This window comes from Ammospiza caudacuta, chromosome 18 (assembly GCF_027887145.1).
Source record: "Ammospiza caudacuta isolate bAmmCau1 chromosome 18, bAmmCau1.pri, whole genome shotgun sequence".
In the NCBI taxonomy this organism is placed as follows: domain Eukaryota; kingdom Metazoa; phylum Chordata; class Aves; order Passeriformes; family Passerellidae; genus Ammospiza; species Ammospiza caudacuta.
Genome location: NC_080610.1, coordinates 2,998,876 through 3,014,608, shown reverse-complemented (window position 1 = coordinate 3,014,608; position 15,733 = coordinate 2,998,876). Strand labels below are relative to the sequence as shown.

Genomic DNA, 15,733 nt, shown 5'->3' with positions numbered 1-15,733 from the left:
CCTCTGAGGGCCTTTTCTATTGGATGCTGTGAAGATCCCCTGACACAGGGAAGAATGATGCTCAGAACTCCATGATATCAGAAGGCTAATTAATTGCTTTACTATACTATATTTATTCTATAACTATATTACATTAACAAGAACTATCACTAACTAACTAGAAAACCTGTGACTCTCTGCCTGGAAGTCCTGACACACACATGTGGATCCAATTGCTCAATGAATCTAAAACACCATCACCAGAATCCAATGAAGCAATCACCTTGGGTAAACCATCTCCAGAACACATTCCACATGGGCACAAACACAGGAGCAGCAAATGAGATTTTGTTTTGATCATCCTTTTCTCTGCTTCTCTCAGGAGAATCCTGAGAAAGCTAAATCTCTGTTCAGAGGGCATGTGAATACCACTCCTTTTCCAGCTTTAGTGGATTGCATGTGAGTGCTGCCCGCCTCAGGATGTCTCCGCAGGTCTGTGCTGTGCAGGAGGGTGCCTTGGAGGTGTTCTGGGGTCAGGTACAGCAGCACTGACCCTTCCTTGTCCCTCTGTTCCCGTGCAGGACTCAGGCAGAGATGGCCCACACGTGCCGGGGCACCATCAACCTGTCCACAGCCCACATCGACACGGAGGACTCGTGCAACATCGTGCTGTCCAACGGGGGCAGGACCTACCACCTGAAAGCCAACTCAGAGGTGGAGAGGCAGCGCTGGGTCACGGCCCTGGAGCTGGCCAAGGCCAAGGCCATCCGCATGCGCAACAACCAGTCAGGTATGGGGATTTATCCAGTAATGTACGGGGGTTGGAGCAGTCAGAAACGGGGGTTTAACCAGTCAGGTATGGGCATTTAACCGGTCCGGAAAGAGTGTTTAACTGGTCAGGAACGGGCGTTTAACCAGTCAAGTATAGGGGTTTAACCAGTCAGGAACGGTGGTTTAACCAGTCAGGAACAGGGATTTAACCAGTCAAGTATAGGGGTTTAACCAGTCAGGTACGGGGCTCTCACCAGTTGGGAACAGGGGTTTAATCAGTCAGGAACGGGGGTTTAACCAGTCAGGTACTGGCATTTAACCAGCCAGGAACGGGAGTTTAACCGGTCCCGTATGGGGGTTTAACCAGTCGGGTACAGGGATTTAACCAGTCAGGAATGGGGATTTAACCAGTCAGGTATGGAGATTTAACCAGTCAGGTATGGGGATTTAACCAATCAGGTACGGGGATTTAACTAGTTGGGTACAAGCATTTAACCAGTCCGGTATGGGGATTTAACTAGCCAGGCACGGGGGTTTAACCGGTCAGGAATGGGGGTTTAACCAGTCGGGTACGGGGATTTAACCAGTCAGGAACGGGGGTTTAACCAGTCTGGTATAGGGGTTTAACCAGTCAGGAATGGGCGTTTAACCAGTCAGGAACGGGGGTTTAACTGGTCAGGAGCGGAGATTTAACCAGTCATGTACGGGGGTTTAACCAGTCAGGTATGGGCATTTAACCGGTCAGGAACAGGGATTTAACCGGTCAGGCACAGGAGTTTAACCAGGCAGGAATGTGGATTTAACCAGTTGGGTGCGAGGGTCTTACCAGTCAGGTACGGGGTTTAACCAGTCGGGTACAGGGATATAACCAGTCAGGTACAGGGATTTAACCAGTCAGGAAGGGGCATTAAACCAGTCAGGAATGGGGATTTAACTGGTCAGGAATGGGCATTTAACCAGTCAGAAATGGGCATTTAACCAGTCGGGTACGGGGATTTAACTGGTCAGGAATGGGCATTTAACCAGTCAGGTATGGGGTTTAACCAGTCAGGAATGGGCATTTAACCAGTTGGGTACAGGGCTTTAACCAGTCAGGCACAGGGGTTTAGCTGGTCAGGTACAGGCATTTAACCAGTCAGGAACGGGGATTTAACCAGTCAGGAATGGGCATTTAACTAGTCAGGTATGGGGGTCTAACCAGTCGGGTACGGGGATTTAACCAGTCAGGTATGGGGGTCTAACCAGTCGGGTATGGGGCTTTAACCAGTCAGGAACAGGGATTTAACTGGTCAGGTGTGGGGATTTAACCAGTCAGGTATAGGGGTTTAACCAGTCAGGAACGGGGATTTAACCAGTCAGGTACCGACATTTAACCAGTCAGGTACAAGGGTCTTACCAGTTGGGTACGGGGTTTAACCAGTCAGGTACAGGGATTTAACCAGTCAGGTATGGGCATTTAACCAGTCAAGAGTGGGGGTTTAACCAGTCAGGAACGGCCGTTTAACTGGTCGGGTATGGGGCAGCCTGGGCAGCCAGAGCCCTCCAGCTCTGTGAGAGTGCCAGGGGTAGGATGGCGGGGACGGACAGACACGAGACATCTCTGAAGCCAGGTCAGGAACTTGGGGTTCATTGCAAAGGGCCTGGGTGCAGGGCCCTGCTGGGAGCTGCCAAACACAGCTGGAGCAGGGCTGAGAGAAGTAAAGAGAGTGGGAAAGAGAGAGAAGGCAAGAGTGGGGTAAAGAGGGTGAGAGAGCGACGTTCCTGTTCCAATACCATAAATCTTCTTCTGTGTTGAATATTCTGATTCTCACTAACCAATCTAGTACAGGATACAAATCCTGTAGCATTTCCATACAGCCTATAAGAATCATTACATTACCACACTGTGTTACATTTTAAACCCTAAAAACTCCTCTTTGGCCCCTTCTGCCAAGCTGTAGGGTCTGCTCTGACCCATGGAGCTGTCTGCAAGCAGAGGGTGTTGTTCATCAAAAGGGGATCACCTTCAGCTGGCCATGCCATTGTTTTCCAGTTGTTCAGTAACTGAGGGATCTCAAAGCTTGCTTTCATTTCAATCTCACTTATAGTTTCCATATTCTCAAAATCTTTTGCCAGGCAATCACATTTATAAGGCTTCCCTGTTCCATCTTCCCCAGCACAGCTCCTGCTGCTCTGCTCAGCTCACACAGCTCTTGTGGGCTGGCTAAATGGTGCAGAACCCACCCAGGGAGGGTTTAATGCTCAGCTGGAGGCTGCTGATGGTCTCCCAGGGACACAAAGAGTTGGACACATCCCTGCTGCACCTCATCTCAGCTGCCTGCCAGCCCTGAGCAGGTCTTCAGAGCACTGGGAATGGCTGGGAACTGCAGAGAGCCAGTAACAATGAGCTAAGGATGTTGCTTCTGGAAGGCAGAGTGAGGTGTCTTCCTCCTGGAGACTTTGTGTGGGAATGCTGGAAATGCTGGAAATGCTAGAAATGCTGTGCTCAGAGGGCTGAGCACCCCAGGGTGGTGTTGCACAGCTTGGGGAAGTTTGGTGGGTGAGTGACACAGATATTTAGTTGAGCTGTTTCTGTGTGCATCTCTGCTTCTGTCCCTTTGTTGTGGTGTTTATTGGAGGGGGGTTGTGACAGTGACACTTTGTAAAGCTGTCAGAGCCCTGTGCCTGGTGCACAGCTCCTCCCCGGGGTGGCATTGTTCTACTCTGTAATGGGTCAGTTAGGCTTGGCAAACAGAATATTTTAGAAATATTTCAGTGATTCTGTTAGTCTATATTTCAGTGTCTATAACTCTTCCGGTATTAACATTGGGTTTTCTTCTACAAGCAAGCAGAGCTCAGGCTGCAGTAAAACAGATGGAAAAGAGAAGGCTCCAGGGAGAGCTCAGAGCCCCTTGCAGGGCCTGAAGGGGCTCCAGGAGAGCTGGAGAGGGACTGGGGACAAGGGATGGAGGGACAGGACACAGGGAATGGCTCCCAGTGCCAGAGGGCAGGGCTGGATGGGATATTGGGAATTGGGAATTGTTCCCTGTGAGGGTGGGCAGGCCCTGGCACAGGGTGCCCAGAGCAGCTGTGGCTGCCCCTGGATCCCTGGCAGTGCCCAAGGCCAGGCTGGACACTGGGGCTGGGACACCCTGGGACAGTGGGAGGTGTCCCTGCCATGGCAGGGGTGTTGGAGTACATGATATTTAAAGTCACAACCCAAACCATTCTGTGATTTTAAGTGCTGTGAATTTTCTGTCTCTTAAAATTCCAGCTCTGGAATATTCAAATACTGACAGAGAGCCCAGCTGCTGCAGGAGAAGGGGGAAATTTCTGGGCACACTTGTTTAGGGTGGGACACTGGGACACTGTGCTGGTCCTGGCTGCACTGAGGTGTGTCTGGGGGCTCTTGAGTCCTTCAGCGGGGTGGTTGTGTGGAGACAGATCTCCTGGGGATGGGGTGTGGGAAAGGATCTTCTGGACAGGAGGGTGTGGGGGGAAAGGATCTCCTCGAGAGGTGGGTGTGGGAAAGGATCTCCTGGAGAAGTGGATGTGTGGGAAAGGATCTCTAGCAGAGGAGGATGTAGGAAAGGATCTCCTGGAGGGGTGCTGTGTGTTCCTTACCTTCCCTTTGTGACCGTGGGGCTGTGGCAGTGCTGGGTCAGGGTGGGGCAGTCCCAGGGCTGTCGGCCACGCTGCCTCCCCAGTCAGGCACAGCTATTTTGGTTTGTGTCTGCCCATAAAAATAGCAACTGCAGAGGCTGGCTGTGCTGGGGCTGAGGCCCTGCTGAGCTCTGGGCTGAGGGCAGTGCTGTGGATGTGGCTGTGTTGCCCCAGGCTCTGCTGACTCAGCTGTGATCCAGGCCACAGAGCTGATGGAACAGAAAATCCACAGCAGACTCCTGCTTTTCCAGACTTTCCTGATCTCATCAAGGGGATAAGACACTCTCTAAATGGGTGCTGAATCCTGAGCACATCAGTGAATTTCTTTATGCTGTAATGTTCACCTGGCTGATGGTTTCTGCCAATTAGAGATATTTTAATTATAGTAAAGAGTGACTGTGGGTTTGGCTTGAATCAAAATAGAATTCTTGATGTTGTGTCTCTGTGAGCACTGGGGTGGATGTTTACAAGTAAAGGGAGGAGGTTCTGGATTTGCTGTACAAGTCCCCAGTCCTTCAATCTGCTCATGTGCAGAATTGTCTGAGTTTCCTCCTGAGGGATCCCCAAAAGCTGTGTGCTCCCCAAGGGCTGGGCTCCAGTGAGTGCAAAGGGTGGTGAGCAGCTGAAGGGATTTGTGCCCTCAGGGAGGAGCATCCATGACTGGAAGGCCAGAAGGTGCAGAGAGGGTGGCAGAGGAGACAGGTAAGGTGGAGAGAAAAGCAGGTTTGTGTCTGATGCTGTCTGTCCTTCTGGGAAGGGACACAAAGAGCATCCTTGTGGCCATCTGTGCTCATGGGCACTGCCTGCTGACCTGCCTGCTTCAGAGGCCATGGCCTGCCCACCCTGCCAGGGAACAATTCCCAATTCCCAATATCCCATCCATCCCTTCCCTCTGGCACTGGGAGCCATTCCCTGTGTCCTGTCCCTCCATCCCTTGTCCCCAGTCCCTCTCCAGCTCTCCTGGAGCCCCTTCAGGCCCTGCAAGGGGCTCTGAGCTCTCCCTGGAGCCTTCTCCTCTCCAGGTGAGCACCCCCAGCTCTCCCAGCCTGGCTCCAGCCCTTGCAGCATCTCTGGTGCCTCCTCTGGGCTCTCTCCAGCAGCTCCAGGTCCCTCCTGTGCTGGGCCCAGGGCTGGGGCAGCTCTGCAGGTGGGGTCTCACCTGGGCAGGGCAGAGGAGCAGAATCCCCCCTGCCCTGCTGCCCACACTGGGGCTCAGCCCCGGGCTGAGGGGGTTCCAGGGCTGGGGCAGGTGCAGCCCTCACCCAGCAGCACCCAAAAGTCCTTGTCCTGTCAAAATCCCATTTTACAGTCCTTGTCCCCAGGACTGCTCTCCAGGAGTTCCTCTCCCATCTGTGCTCACGGCTGGGGTTGCCCTGACTGGATGCAGGACCTGGCACCTGGACTCGTTGAACCTTGTGAGGTTCTCCTGGGCCCTCTCCAGCTCTCCACCCCCTGGATGTCCCCATCCCTCTGTGGTGTCAGCTGCACTGCTCAGCCTTGAATCACCCCCAGACCTGCTGGAGCCTGGGCTGGGGTTCATTCACTGTTTCTGCAGGAGTCAGTGATCCCTCAGTGCTGCCAGGGTGTTTGAGATTTGATGGGAAATTCCATGGGTAGGAGGACTGGGAAACTGCTGCCCGTATTTTCACTGCTGGGTCACCTTTTTGGGGTGGATCAAAAGGGTCATTCCCCCTGAGTACAACAGCTGTGGGAGTTTTTTTAACTCTGTTTTTTACTTGGCTGCTGGCTGGAGCTGTGCAGACGCAGGGGCCATTTCACAGGACTGCTTTTCATGTCTGTTTTTAACTGCAAAACCTGTCCCCAAACCAAGTATGGGATGGGAGACTTTGCTGTTCTGTGCAAGGAGGAGCTCTGGTTTCCCCTCTGCCCACTGTGGGGTCAGGAGTATTTTGGTAATGAGCTGTGACCTGGGACATTGGTACTGAGATGTGACCTGGGCTCCCTGTCCTCATCCTGCTGCCCAGGGATGAACCTGCCCAGGGATTAGTGGCAGAAAGTGAGAGTGGAGCTGAGCTTAGCTCTCTCCTCAATTACCACATGTGCTTAATTCCTCTAAAACAGATGTAGAGTGTGACAGGAGGACAGAACAGTCCCAGACCAAGCTCTGCTCAGCCAAATGTGGCATTCTTGTTGCTAAGTGGCATTGCAAAGTGTTGTAGTAAACTCAATTTATCCTCATCCATCACCTGCTTTTATCAGTACTGGCTGTGGCCCTGTGCTGTTACCTGGCCTGAAAATCAGATTTCTGTGTTCACCCTCTGTATTTGGTGGCTGGGGCTGGTGGATTTTCATTAAACAAATACAAAAACAGATAGAAAACTATCCTTTTTTTTAGAGCAGTATCATGACATCCAGGAATTTGATGAGTGCTGAATATATGATGGTTTTCTTGGCTTTGTAATAAGGGAAAAGTGTGCAAGGGAAGAGTGGAATTCTGTTCCTGGTACTTTAAACACCAGGAAAACTCCCCAGAATGGACTTGAGCTGCTGGGAGAGGGAGTTGCTGACCCCTTTTGATTCCCTGCTTGGGCATCCCCAGCAGCAGAGAGGGTGAAATCTGTGTGTGATTCCAGTGTTACCCCGATGAGGAGCAGATTCTGAGCTGACAGAAAGGGATTTTGGCGTTCATGGTGCTGAAATCCAGGAGTTCACTGGACAGGTCAGTGCTGGGGTCTGTGCCAAGAACAACTCACCTGCCAGCCACTCTCTGAGGTGTCTGGTTCCTTTGGCTGAGTGCAGAAAAACTGGGAATTGATAAGCAGAGGGAAAAGAAGGAAATGCAGCTTTGCTCTGTGTGCTGCTGGCATCTCTTCCCTGGAGAAACCCTGCCAGTGACTCACAGGGTTTTCAGCAGAACTTGAAAAGGAAACCCAAACAACCAAACAGGCACAAGATTAACCAGAGAGATAAAATCATCTCTGACAAGGGAAGGAGGATAATGGAAAGTAAATTTTTCATCTTGTCGCAGACATCTTTTTATGAAAAACCCTTTCCTTAGGTTTTTTCCTCCTGAGAAGCTGTGAGGCCTCAGGAACAAAATGTAAACATTGATTATCTGCTGCTGTGGAATGCAACAGGTGCATCTGTGATTGGTCTCATGGGGTTGTTTCTAATTAATGGCCAATCACAGTCAGCTGGCTCAGGCTCTCTGTCCGAGCCACAAGCCTTTGTTATCATTCTTTTTCTATTCTTAGCCAGCCTTCTGATGAAACCTTTGCTTCTATTCTTTTAGTACAGTTTTAATGTAATGTATATCATAAAATAATAAATCAAGCCTTCTGAAACATGGAGTCAGATCTCTGTCTGTTCCCCCATCCAAGAGCCCCTGTGAACATCATCACATCATCTGGGGGAAGGACAGCTGAAGGTGCCACGTGGATGATGGTCAGTGGTACAGGAGATGTGCTGGAGCCCCAGGAGAGGCTGAGGGAGCTGGGCAGGGGCTCAGCCTGGAGCAAAGGAGGCTCAGGGGGCCCTTGTGGCTCTGCACAGCTCCTGACAGGAGGGGACAGCCGGGGGGGTCGGGCTGTGCTCCAGGGAACAGGGACAGGAGCAGAGGGAACGGCCTCAGGCTGGGCCAGGGGGGATTTTGGGGAAATTTCTTCCTGGAGAGTGTTTTCCAGCCCTGGCACAGCTGCCCAGGGCAGTGCTGGTGTCCCCATCTCTGCAGGGATTGAACAGCTGTGTGGATGTGGCACTTGTGGGTTATTGGTGCCCTTGGTAGTGCTGGATTAATGGTTAGACTTGATCTTAGAGGTCTCTTCCAACTTTAACAATTCTGTGGCTGTCTGAGTCTAGGAAAAGTTGGGGACAAGTGCTTTTAACAAGAAAAAGGAGGGAATGATCAGCTCATAGGTTTAAATGGAGCAGGAATAATTAATATTTTGCACAACATCCAATTAAATGGTGGCACTTGCTGCCAGGAGCCAGAAAATCCAGGGAGACCGAACAGATTTGGGCACAATTTCATCCCTGGGGGTACAGGCTGTGCCTGGCTGTGTGTGGAATGTGACCTGGGGGCTCCTTGTGCAGCACAGCTCTGACAGTGCAGGATCAGTGCCCAGAGGAACCAGAGCCTGTGCCCTGTCCCAGTATCCTGTTTCCAAAATGCCAATTGCAGTTTGCCTGCTGGGGAAGAGATGGAATTTCCTGGGGTTTTAGGCTGACCTTGTGTGACCATCCTGGGGAGGATTCACTTTGAAACCAACACCCTGTGGTGTGGGTCAGTGGTCTGGGACAGTGGGGGTTGATTACCTGGCTTACCTGGTTATCCTTCCTGCATTAATCCATTGTTTTCTTCTTGAAAAACAGGGAGAGATTGCTTCTGGGGGCTCTCTGTGCGCTGCAGGAGGGTGGGAGCTCTGAGCAGAGAGGAGGAGGAGTGGAAGAGGGCTGGTGGTGCCCTCAGCTCTGGTCCTGGGGTGAATTCCTGTTGCAGGAGAGCGGAAAGGGACAATCCATCCCTGGAGAGGGACACTGGAGCTGTGGGGATCCCGCTGCAGGGCTGGGGTGCAGCTGGGTGGGTGGAAGCAGCTCAGGCCAGCAGGGAGTTCCCCTTCAGCGTCCCAGATCCCATTAAAAACTAGCCATAATTAATTATTCCTCAGCTTTCCCTTTAATCACTCCACTGCTAATGTCACTTGTGTTGCTCTGCTCATTTTGGCTGTTTTTTGTCCTTTTTCCAAGGCAGGGGTTTGTTTGCAAAAGCCATTTTGAGTTGGGCCTGTGACACTGCAAAGCATCTGGCACCTTCCCTGTCCCATGCCATGAATTATCCCCTTGTTGCTCCCCAGGGCCTCACAGAAGCTCCTGGCCAGGTGGCCTTGGCTTGTGGCAGGACAGGACAATTGCTGTCATTGTTGTCCCAGCTCATGTGTGGCTGTAACAGCCCAGCCATTCCCAGCTCTTGGACAGCAGCATTCCCTTTTCCCCTCCTCCCTGTGAGATTCCCATCTCTGTGAGCTGTTTCCCTCGTGCCTGGCTGTCACCTTGCTCTTCTAATTGTGTTTTTATCCTTGCAGTCTGGATTTCCCCAGGACAGCCAGCTGTTGGTAACCATGCCAGGAGCTGCTGCTGTGGGAAATAGAGCTGACAGTGCTGCTGATGGACTTGTTTGCTTGGATTTCCCATTCCTAATGATTCCTGTCTCCTCTCAGTGCCTTCTGCTCTCACTTGTGCTCCTCCTGCAGCTGGCAGGATGCTCTGGCTCCCCATTCTCCTCATGGATTGGGGTGGGTTGGTCCATCTCAGCCACCCCAGGGAGCTGCAGGCAGCACTTCAGCTCCTCCTGACCACAGCCTCAGGGATGCTGGGGGGCAGGAAGGGTTTGCAGAGGGGTCTGGACAGGCTGAATCCATGGGAACTGTGCCAGGGAGAGGGACTTTGGACAAAGTGACAGGTTAGGTGGGACTCTGAGAAGGAATTGTTCCCTCTAAGTGTGCTCAGGCCCTGGCACAGGGTGCCCAGAGCAGCTGTGTGTGCCCCTGGATCCCTGGCAGTGCCCAAGGCCAGGCTGGATGGAGCTTGGAGCACCCTGGCCTTATGAAAGGTGTCCCTGCCCATGGCAGGGGTTGGCAATGGATGAGCTTTAAGGTCCTTTCCCACCCCAAACCAGTGTAGGGTTCTTTTATCTCCACAGCCTCCAACTGCTCCCTTCTCCTGGCTGGTGCTGCAAACACGAGGAGGATGGGAGGAATCTTTGGATTTTTCTATTTCACAAGCCAGGAACCACTTCCCTCCCCTCCCTCCCCCGCCTTGTTATTTTTCTAATCTGTTTTTAATTCCCTTGCTGCTGTTTTCCCCTCCACTTGCATGTGGGGATGGAGCAGCCCCAGACTGAGCTCCCTCCTGGCTGTGCTGCTGCTCTCCCTGATCCCAGGTACCAGAGCACATCCACTGCTGTTGTTGTGCAGATGTAATCCACGATAATCACTGGCAGCCAAGGAACCCAGAAAACAGTACTTACATAACAGCAGGAATTAAACATTCCAGCAGGGGCTCAGAGCAGCCAGCACTATTTAGGCCATTCCTGCTGCTCCTGCCTCATCCTCCAGAGTGAGTGCAGAGCTGTGGCTGCTCCTCAGCTCTGCCTGGTGCCCACGGTCAGTGGGAGCTGTGCCTGCCCATGGCAGGGGCTGGAACAAGATGAGCTTTAAGGTTCTTACCAACCTAAACTATTCCATGATTGTCTGACAGGACACAGGGAATGGCTCCCACTGCCAGAGGGCAGGGATGGATGGGATATTGGGAATTGGGAATTGTTCCGTGGCAGGGTGGGCAGGCCCTGGCACAGGGTGCCCAGAGCAGCTGTGGCTGCCCCTGGATCCCTGGCAGTGCCCAAGGCCAGGCTGGACACTGGGGCTGGGAGCAGCCTGGGACAGTGGGAGGTGTCCCTGCCATGGCAGGAGTGGCACTGGGTGGGCTTTGAGGTCCCTTTCCGCCCAGTCCTGCCTGTGGGAGCTGGGAGGGTGGGCAAAATCCAGGGGCTAAAGTGTCCACAGGTCTCAGTTCACTCCCTGGAAAGCTGGAGAGCAGATTCTTCTCCAGCAAAAATGGGAGGGAGAGGGATCAATTCCTATGGTGAGGATTATGCTACTCCTGGAGTTGACAAATAGCAGGGAAAACTGCTCATGGCAGGGGAACTGGATGAGCTTTGAGTTCCCTTTCCACCCAAACTATTCTGGGATTCTGTAACTCTGAAGTGAGATGGGAATTGATGTCACAGCTCCTGCTGCTCCAGTGCTGCTCTTACCCTGCCCAAGGGGCACATCCCCCTGCCTGCCCTGCCCTGTGCCACTGCCCAGGGCACCCTCTGCTCCCTCCTCTGGGCAGTCACCCCATCCTTTCACACTCCTGGCAGCCTCTGGGAATGTCCATGGGCTCCTGCAGTCCCTCAGCAGGGCTGGCACTCAGCTCAGTGTGCCGAGCCAGGCCGTGGGGCAGATTCTCAGTGGAGGTTTTTGGGCTCCTGTGTTCTCAGCATTCCAGGTGGGGCTGCAGCAGGAATCCCCTTTAATAACCCCAGGAATGTGCCAGAGCAGGGGGGAGGCTCTGGGGAGGGCTGGCACGGCAGGAGCAGGTCTGGGCTGGGCAGGAGGCTCCGTGCCCACGCCAGAGCTGGGAAATGCTCCTGCAGGAGGAGGGGGTGGGATGTGCAGCACGAGGGTTCTGGGGGAGGTTTACATTGGATACTGGGAAAATTCCTTCAGGAAAGGCTGCTCAGGCTTTGGAACAGGCTGCCCAGATGGTGGAGTCCCCATTCCTGGGGGATCTAACAGCAGTGGGGATGTGGCACTTGGGTGTGTGGGTGGCCTTGGCAGTGCTGGGGACAGCTGGACTCGAGGAGCTCAGAGGGCTTTTCCAGCCTGAGAGATTCCACAATTCTCTGAGCTCTGCTGGCACACCAGGGCCCTTCTTTCCTCACCAGGGTTGTGGGAATCCACAAAATCAGAGGGTTTTAGGAAAGCTGCAAAGGCAGGCCTCAGAGACAGCAGAACTGTGATTGGAGCTAAGCAGCAGCCATGAGATTGGTCAGCAGAAAAATTATTTAAACTGTACAAAAGCAAAGACAAATAGAACAATGATCTGTGTATTAATGCTGGTCTAGAATAACTCTCTAAGCTACAGAAAAGTTTATCTAGCAAGATATTAAGAAGGTTGAAGCTTAATAAAAAATGGAGCTCTGTGCATTGGGTTTAAGGCTTACAAGTAATTATTGTATTCAAAAGAAGCAAACATTGTTTAACCAAAGGTACCTGTGCTTATAGTGATTGAACTACTGTCAATATAGAATATATACTATACAGATGTAAATACTGTCAATGTGCTTTTGCTTTGTGTGATTGGTCAAAAAACTTATAAAGTGAGTTGTAACATTAAATTCTTAGTCTGCTGCCTGGGATGTGAGCTGGTGGCCTCTTCCCATTGTCATAACCATGGAATGAGACTGATGCTGGAGAATAAAACAGCTCAAAGCAGGTTCCACAGCAGCCCCGTCCCATTTGTGATTTGTACACAGCCCCCAGCCAGTGTCAAGGGTGACCTGGGACAGCTGTGGTGAAGGAAAGGCCCTATTTTGGCTGAGCTGCTGCAGGAGGAGTTTGGTGCAGGAACACTGGGAGGAGAAATCCTTCTGGGCCCTTGCTCAGCCCTGCCTGTGGGAGCTGGGAGGGCGGGCAAAACCCAGGGGCTAAAGTGTCCTGTTGTACACACAGGGCTCGGTTCACTCCTTGGCAAGCTGGAGAGCAGATTCTTCTCCAGCAAAAATGGGAGGGAGAGAGATAAATTCTTATGGTGAGGGTTATGTTACTGCTGGAGTTGACAAATAGCAGGGAAAAACTGGTTATAAATTGATAGAGAGGTAAATACCAGGGCAGAATGGTCTCTGCTGTGCCATGTTTGTAGGTACCACAAATCCATTCTTATTTCCAAAAATGCTGAGGATTGTGTTACTGGATTGTGTTTCTCCCATGCCCATCTCCTGTGTTTCTCTGAATCTGGTTTTTCCCCTCATTTCATTATTTATGGCCCTTTCCCCCTGTGCCATGGACAAACACTGTGAGTGTGTGGCCTGAGTGAGGGGATTTCCCTCATTCCATGTTTCCCAGCTGTTTATTAGTCTGTGTTTCCTTTCTGTCATTCCCAGTGCCTTTTTTGTTGCTTCCACACAATCTCCTCCCTTCCACACATCTTTTTGAGGAAAGAATTTCCCAAGGTCACTTGGCAAGGCTGCAAAGCCCAAACCAGTGACGCCTGGGCAGCTGTGCCCACATTTCACCTGAACTCAGGGCTGATTATTTCCCTTGGGGAATTGCAGGTGGTGCTTTGTGACTGCAGCCACAGGGGTTGGAACAGCTTTGCAGGGTCACAGAACCATGGAATAGTTTGGGTTGAAGGGACCTTAAACTCAGCTTTTCCCACCCCTGCCATGGGCAGGGACACCTTTATCTAAGAGGGCAGAAATCCCATTTCCAGTGCCCACAAGGAGGGAACATCTGCACTGAGTGAAAAGTGAAAAGTTCAAGTGAAAAGTTCCCAAAATGACAAACCCAGTCAATGTTAGCAAGTGAAGCTGGGAAGGAACAACAAGGATCATCCTTCCCACTTGTGCACCCACGCAGGAAAGGGGATTTTCAGGATCCCAGGGAATGCACAGTGCTTGCCTGGCAGGGAACCAGGAGAGAAGACACCCTTGGTGACAGGGTTTTGGTGTTTGAGCAAGAAAACACTTTTCTATACTACAAACTTGTTATTTTTCACAACAGGCGAAAAAATGTGGTTTCCCTAAGTACCAGTGACACACCAGGTTTAGCTTGGGAAGACTTTCAAAAATATTTGTGCTAAAAATAATGTCAAAACTTTCAAGCACTTCTAGTGCTGTCTAAAATGGGAGCATGCATTGGATTTATATGCTCAAACTAAGATTCATTTTTTTGGGAAAATGGCACAATAAAGGGACTGGACACAGAGATAAAGCAAAACTTTATCCCCTGGGAGCAGGAAAGATGGAGAGGGACTGGGGACAAGGGCTGGAGGGACAGGACACAGGGAATGACTCCCACTGCCAGAGGGCAGGGATGGATGGGATATTGGGAATTAGGAATTGGATGGGGCTTGGAGCACCCTGGGATGGTGGAAGGTGTCCCTGCCATGGGAGGGACAGTTCCAGCACAGGGGATGTGCTGTCCTCATGGAGATGGAGCTGCAGGAAGGGGACAAAGCCAGGTCCTTGCTCACCCTGGCTCTTGAGCCCTGAGCTCTTCTCTCATTCCTGAACAGGCTCTGGTTACTGATTTTTAAGGCAAGTTTCACCTGTAAGTAGTTTTTAATGCCACATTTAGCAGCACAACAGGGAATTTCATACAATTGGGAGCAGCAAGGGGGAGATTCCCAGCTCAGGAATCAGTTCAGGATCTCACTGTTGCTGTCAGTCATTCAGGATTCCCACGGGTTTTTTGCTTTACCTGGCACAGATAAAGGCTCTTGGAGGTAAATCAGATTTGAACTGTGAGAACAATAACAGTCCTTGCTAATTAGAAATGAGTCACTGAGTGAAAAGTGATCCTTCAGTGGGTCTGAAGGCACCTCTGGAGGGTTGGGCTGGGCAGAGGTGGGGGTGGCAGGGCTGCTGGGCACTGAGGAGTGAGGGACTGGCAGGAAACCTCGTGGTGTTTGTGTCTAATGAAGGCCAACAGCTCCTGCTCCTGGCCACAGAGGGGAAATGGGATTTGGGTTGGTGGTGGGCTACAACAGCTCTGTGCAGCCCTGGCAGGGCACAGTGAGTCCCTCAGGGCTCTCCCTGCACATGAAGGAGTTTGGGTGGATGTTCATTTGTTACTCAGGTAGCAGGGAATTGCTGGGACTCACAGCTTGAGGGAACACCTGCAGAGCCATGTGTGCCATCCATCCATCCATCATCCATCCATCCATCCATCCATCCATCCATCCATCCATCCATCCATCCATCATCCATCCATCATCCATCCATCCATCCATCATCCATCCATCCATCCATCATCCATCCATCCATCCATCCATCCATCCATCCATCCATCCATCCATCCATCCATCCATCCATCCATCCCCTTGGGATTTCTGACATCCCTCTGCACAAGGAGCTTGGGATACCTGAGCACACTGTAGTCACAGAATCACAGAATTGTGGAGGTTGGGAAAGCCCTCAGAGATCACCCAAATCTCTCTATTCCCCAGCCCTGCCAAGGCCACCACTGTCCCCAAGTGCCACATCCACACAGCTGTTAAATACCTACAGGGCTGGGAGCTTCCCCACTGCTCTGGGCAGCTGTGCCAGGCCTGGACAGCCCTTTCCATGAAGGAATTTCCCCAAAATCCCCCCTGCCCCTGCCCTGGCCCAGCCTGAGGCCGTTCCCTCTGCTCCTGTCCCTGTTCCCTGGAGCACAGCCCGACCCCCCCGGCTGTCCCCTCCTGTCAGGAGCTGTGCAGAGCCACAAGGGCCCCCTGAGCCTCCTTTGCTCCAGGCTGAGCCCCTGCCCAGCTCCCTCAGCCTCTCCTGGGGCTCCAGCCCCTTCCCAGCTCCGTTCCCTGCCCTGGACACGCTCCAGCCCCTCCAGGTCTCTCCTGTCAGGAGGGTCCCAGAGCTGCCCCAGCCCTGGAGGTGCCCCAGCAGTGCCAGCTCAGGGCACGGGCACTGCCCTGCTCCTGCTGCCACCCCAGGGTGACACAGCCCAGCTGTCCTTGGCCTCTGGGCACACCTGGGCACACCTGGGCTCTGTCCAGCCGCGGTCACAGCCCCCCCGGTCCCTTTCTGCCGGCGCTCTGCAGGAGCTGTTCTCTCCGTGCT

General features: G+C 52.3%; 1 protein-coding gene across 5 annotated transcripts in view; it reads left to right on the top strand.

Moving 5' to 3' along the window:
• Positions 1-15,733, top strand: part of OSBP2 (oxysterol binding protein 2) — a 106,091-nt gene that overhangs the window by 26,589 nt on the left and 63,769 nt on the right. For all 5 annotated transcript variants that reach the window (XR_009275461.1, XM_058816584.1, XM_058816583.1 and 2 more), the window contains one exon: positions 561-769. Coding sequence is in view for 4 of the 5 variants with exons in the window: in XM_058816584.1 (XP_058672567.1) it covers positions 561-769 (209 nt within the window). In the remaining variant the exon portion in view is untranslated. The remainder of the gene's footprint in view (positions 1-560; positions 770-15,733) is intronic.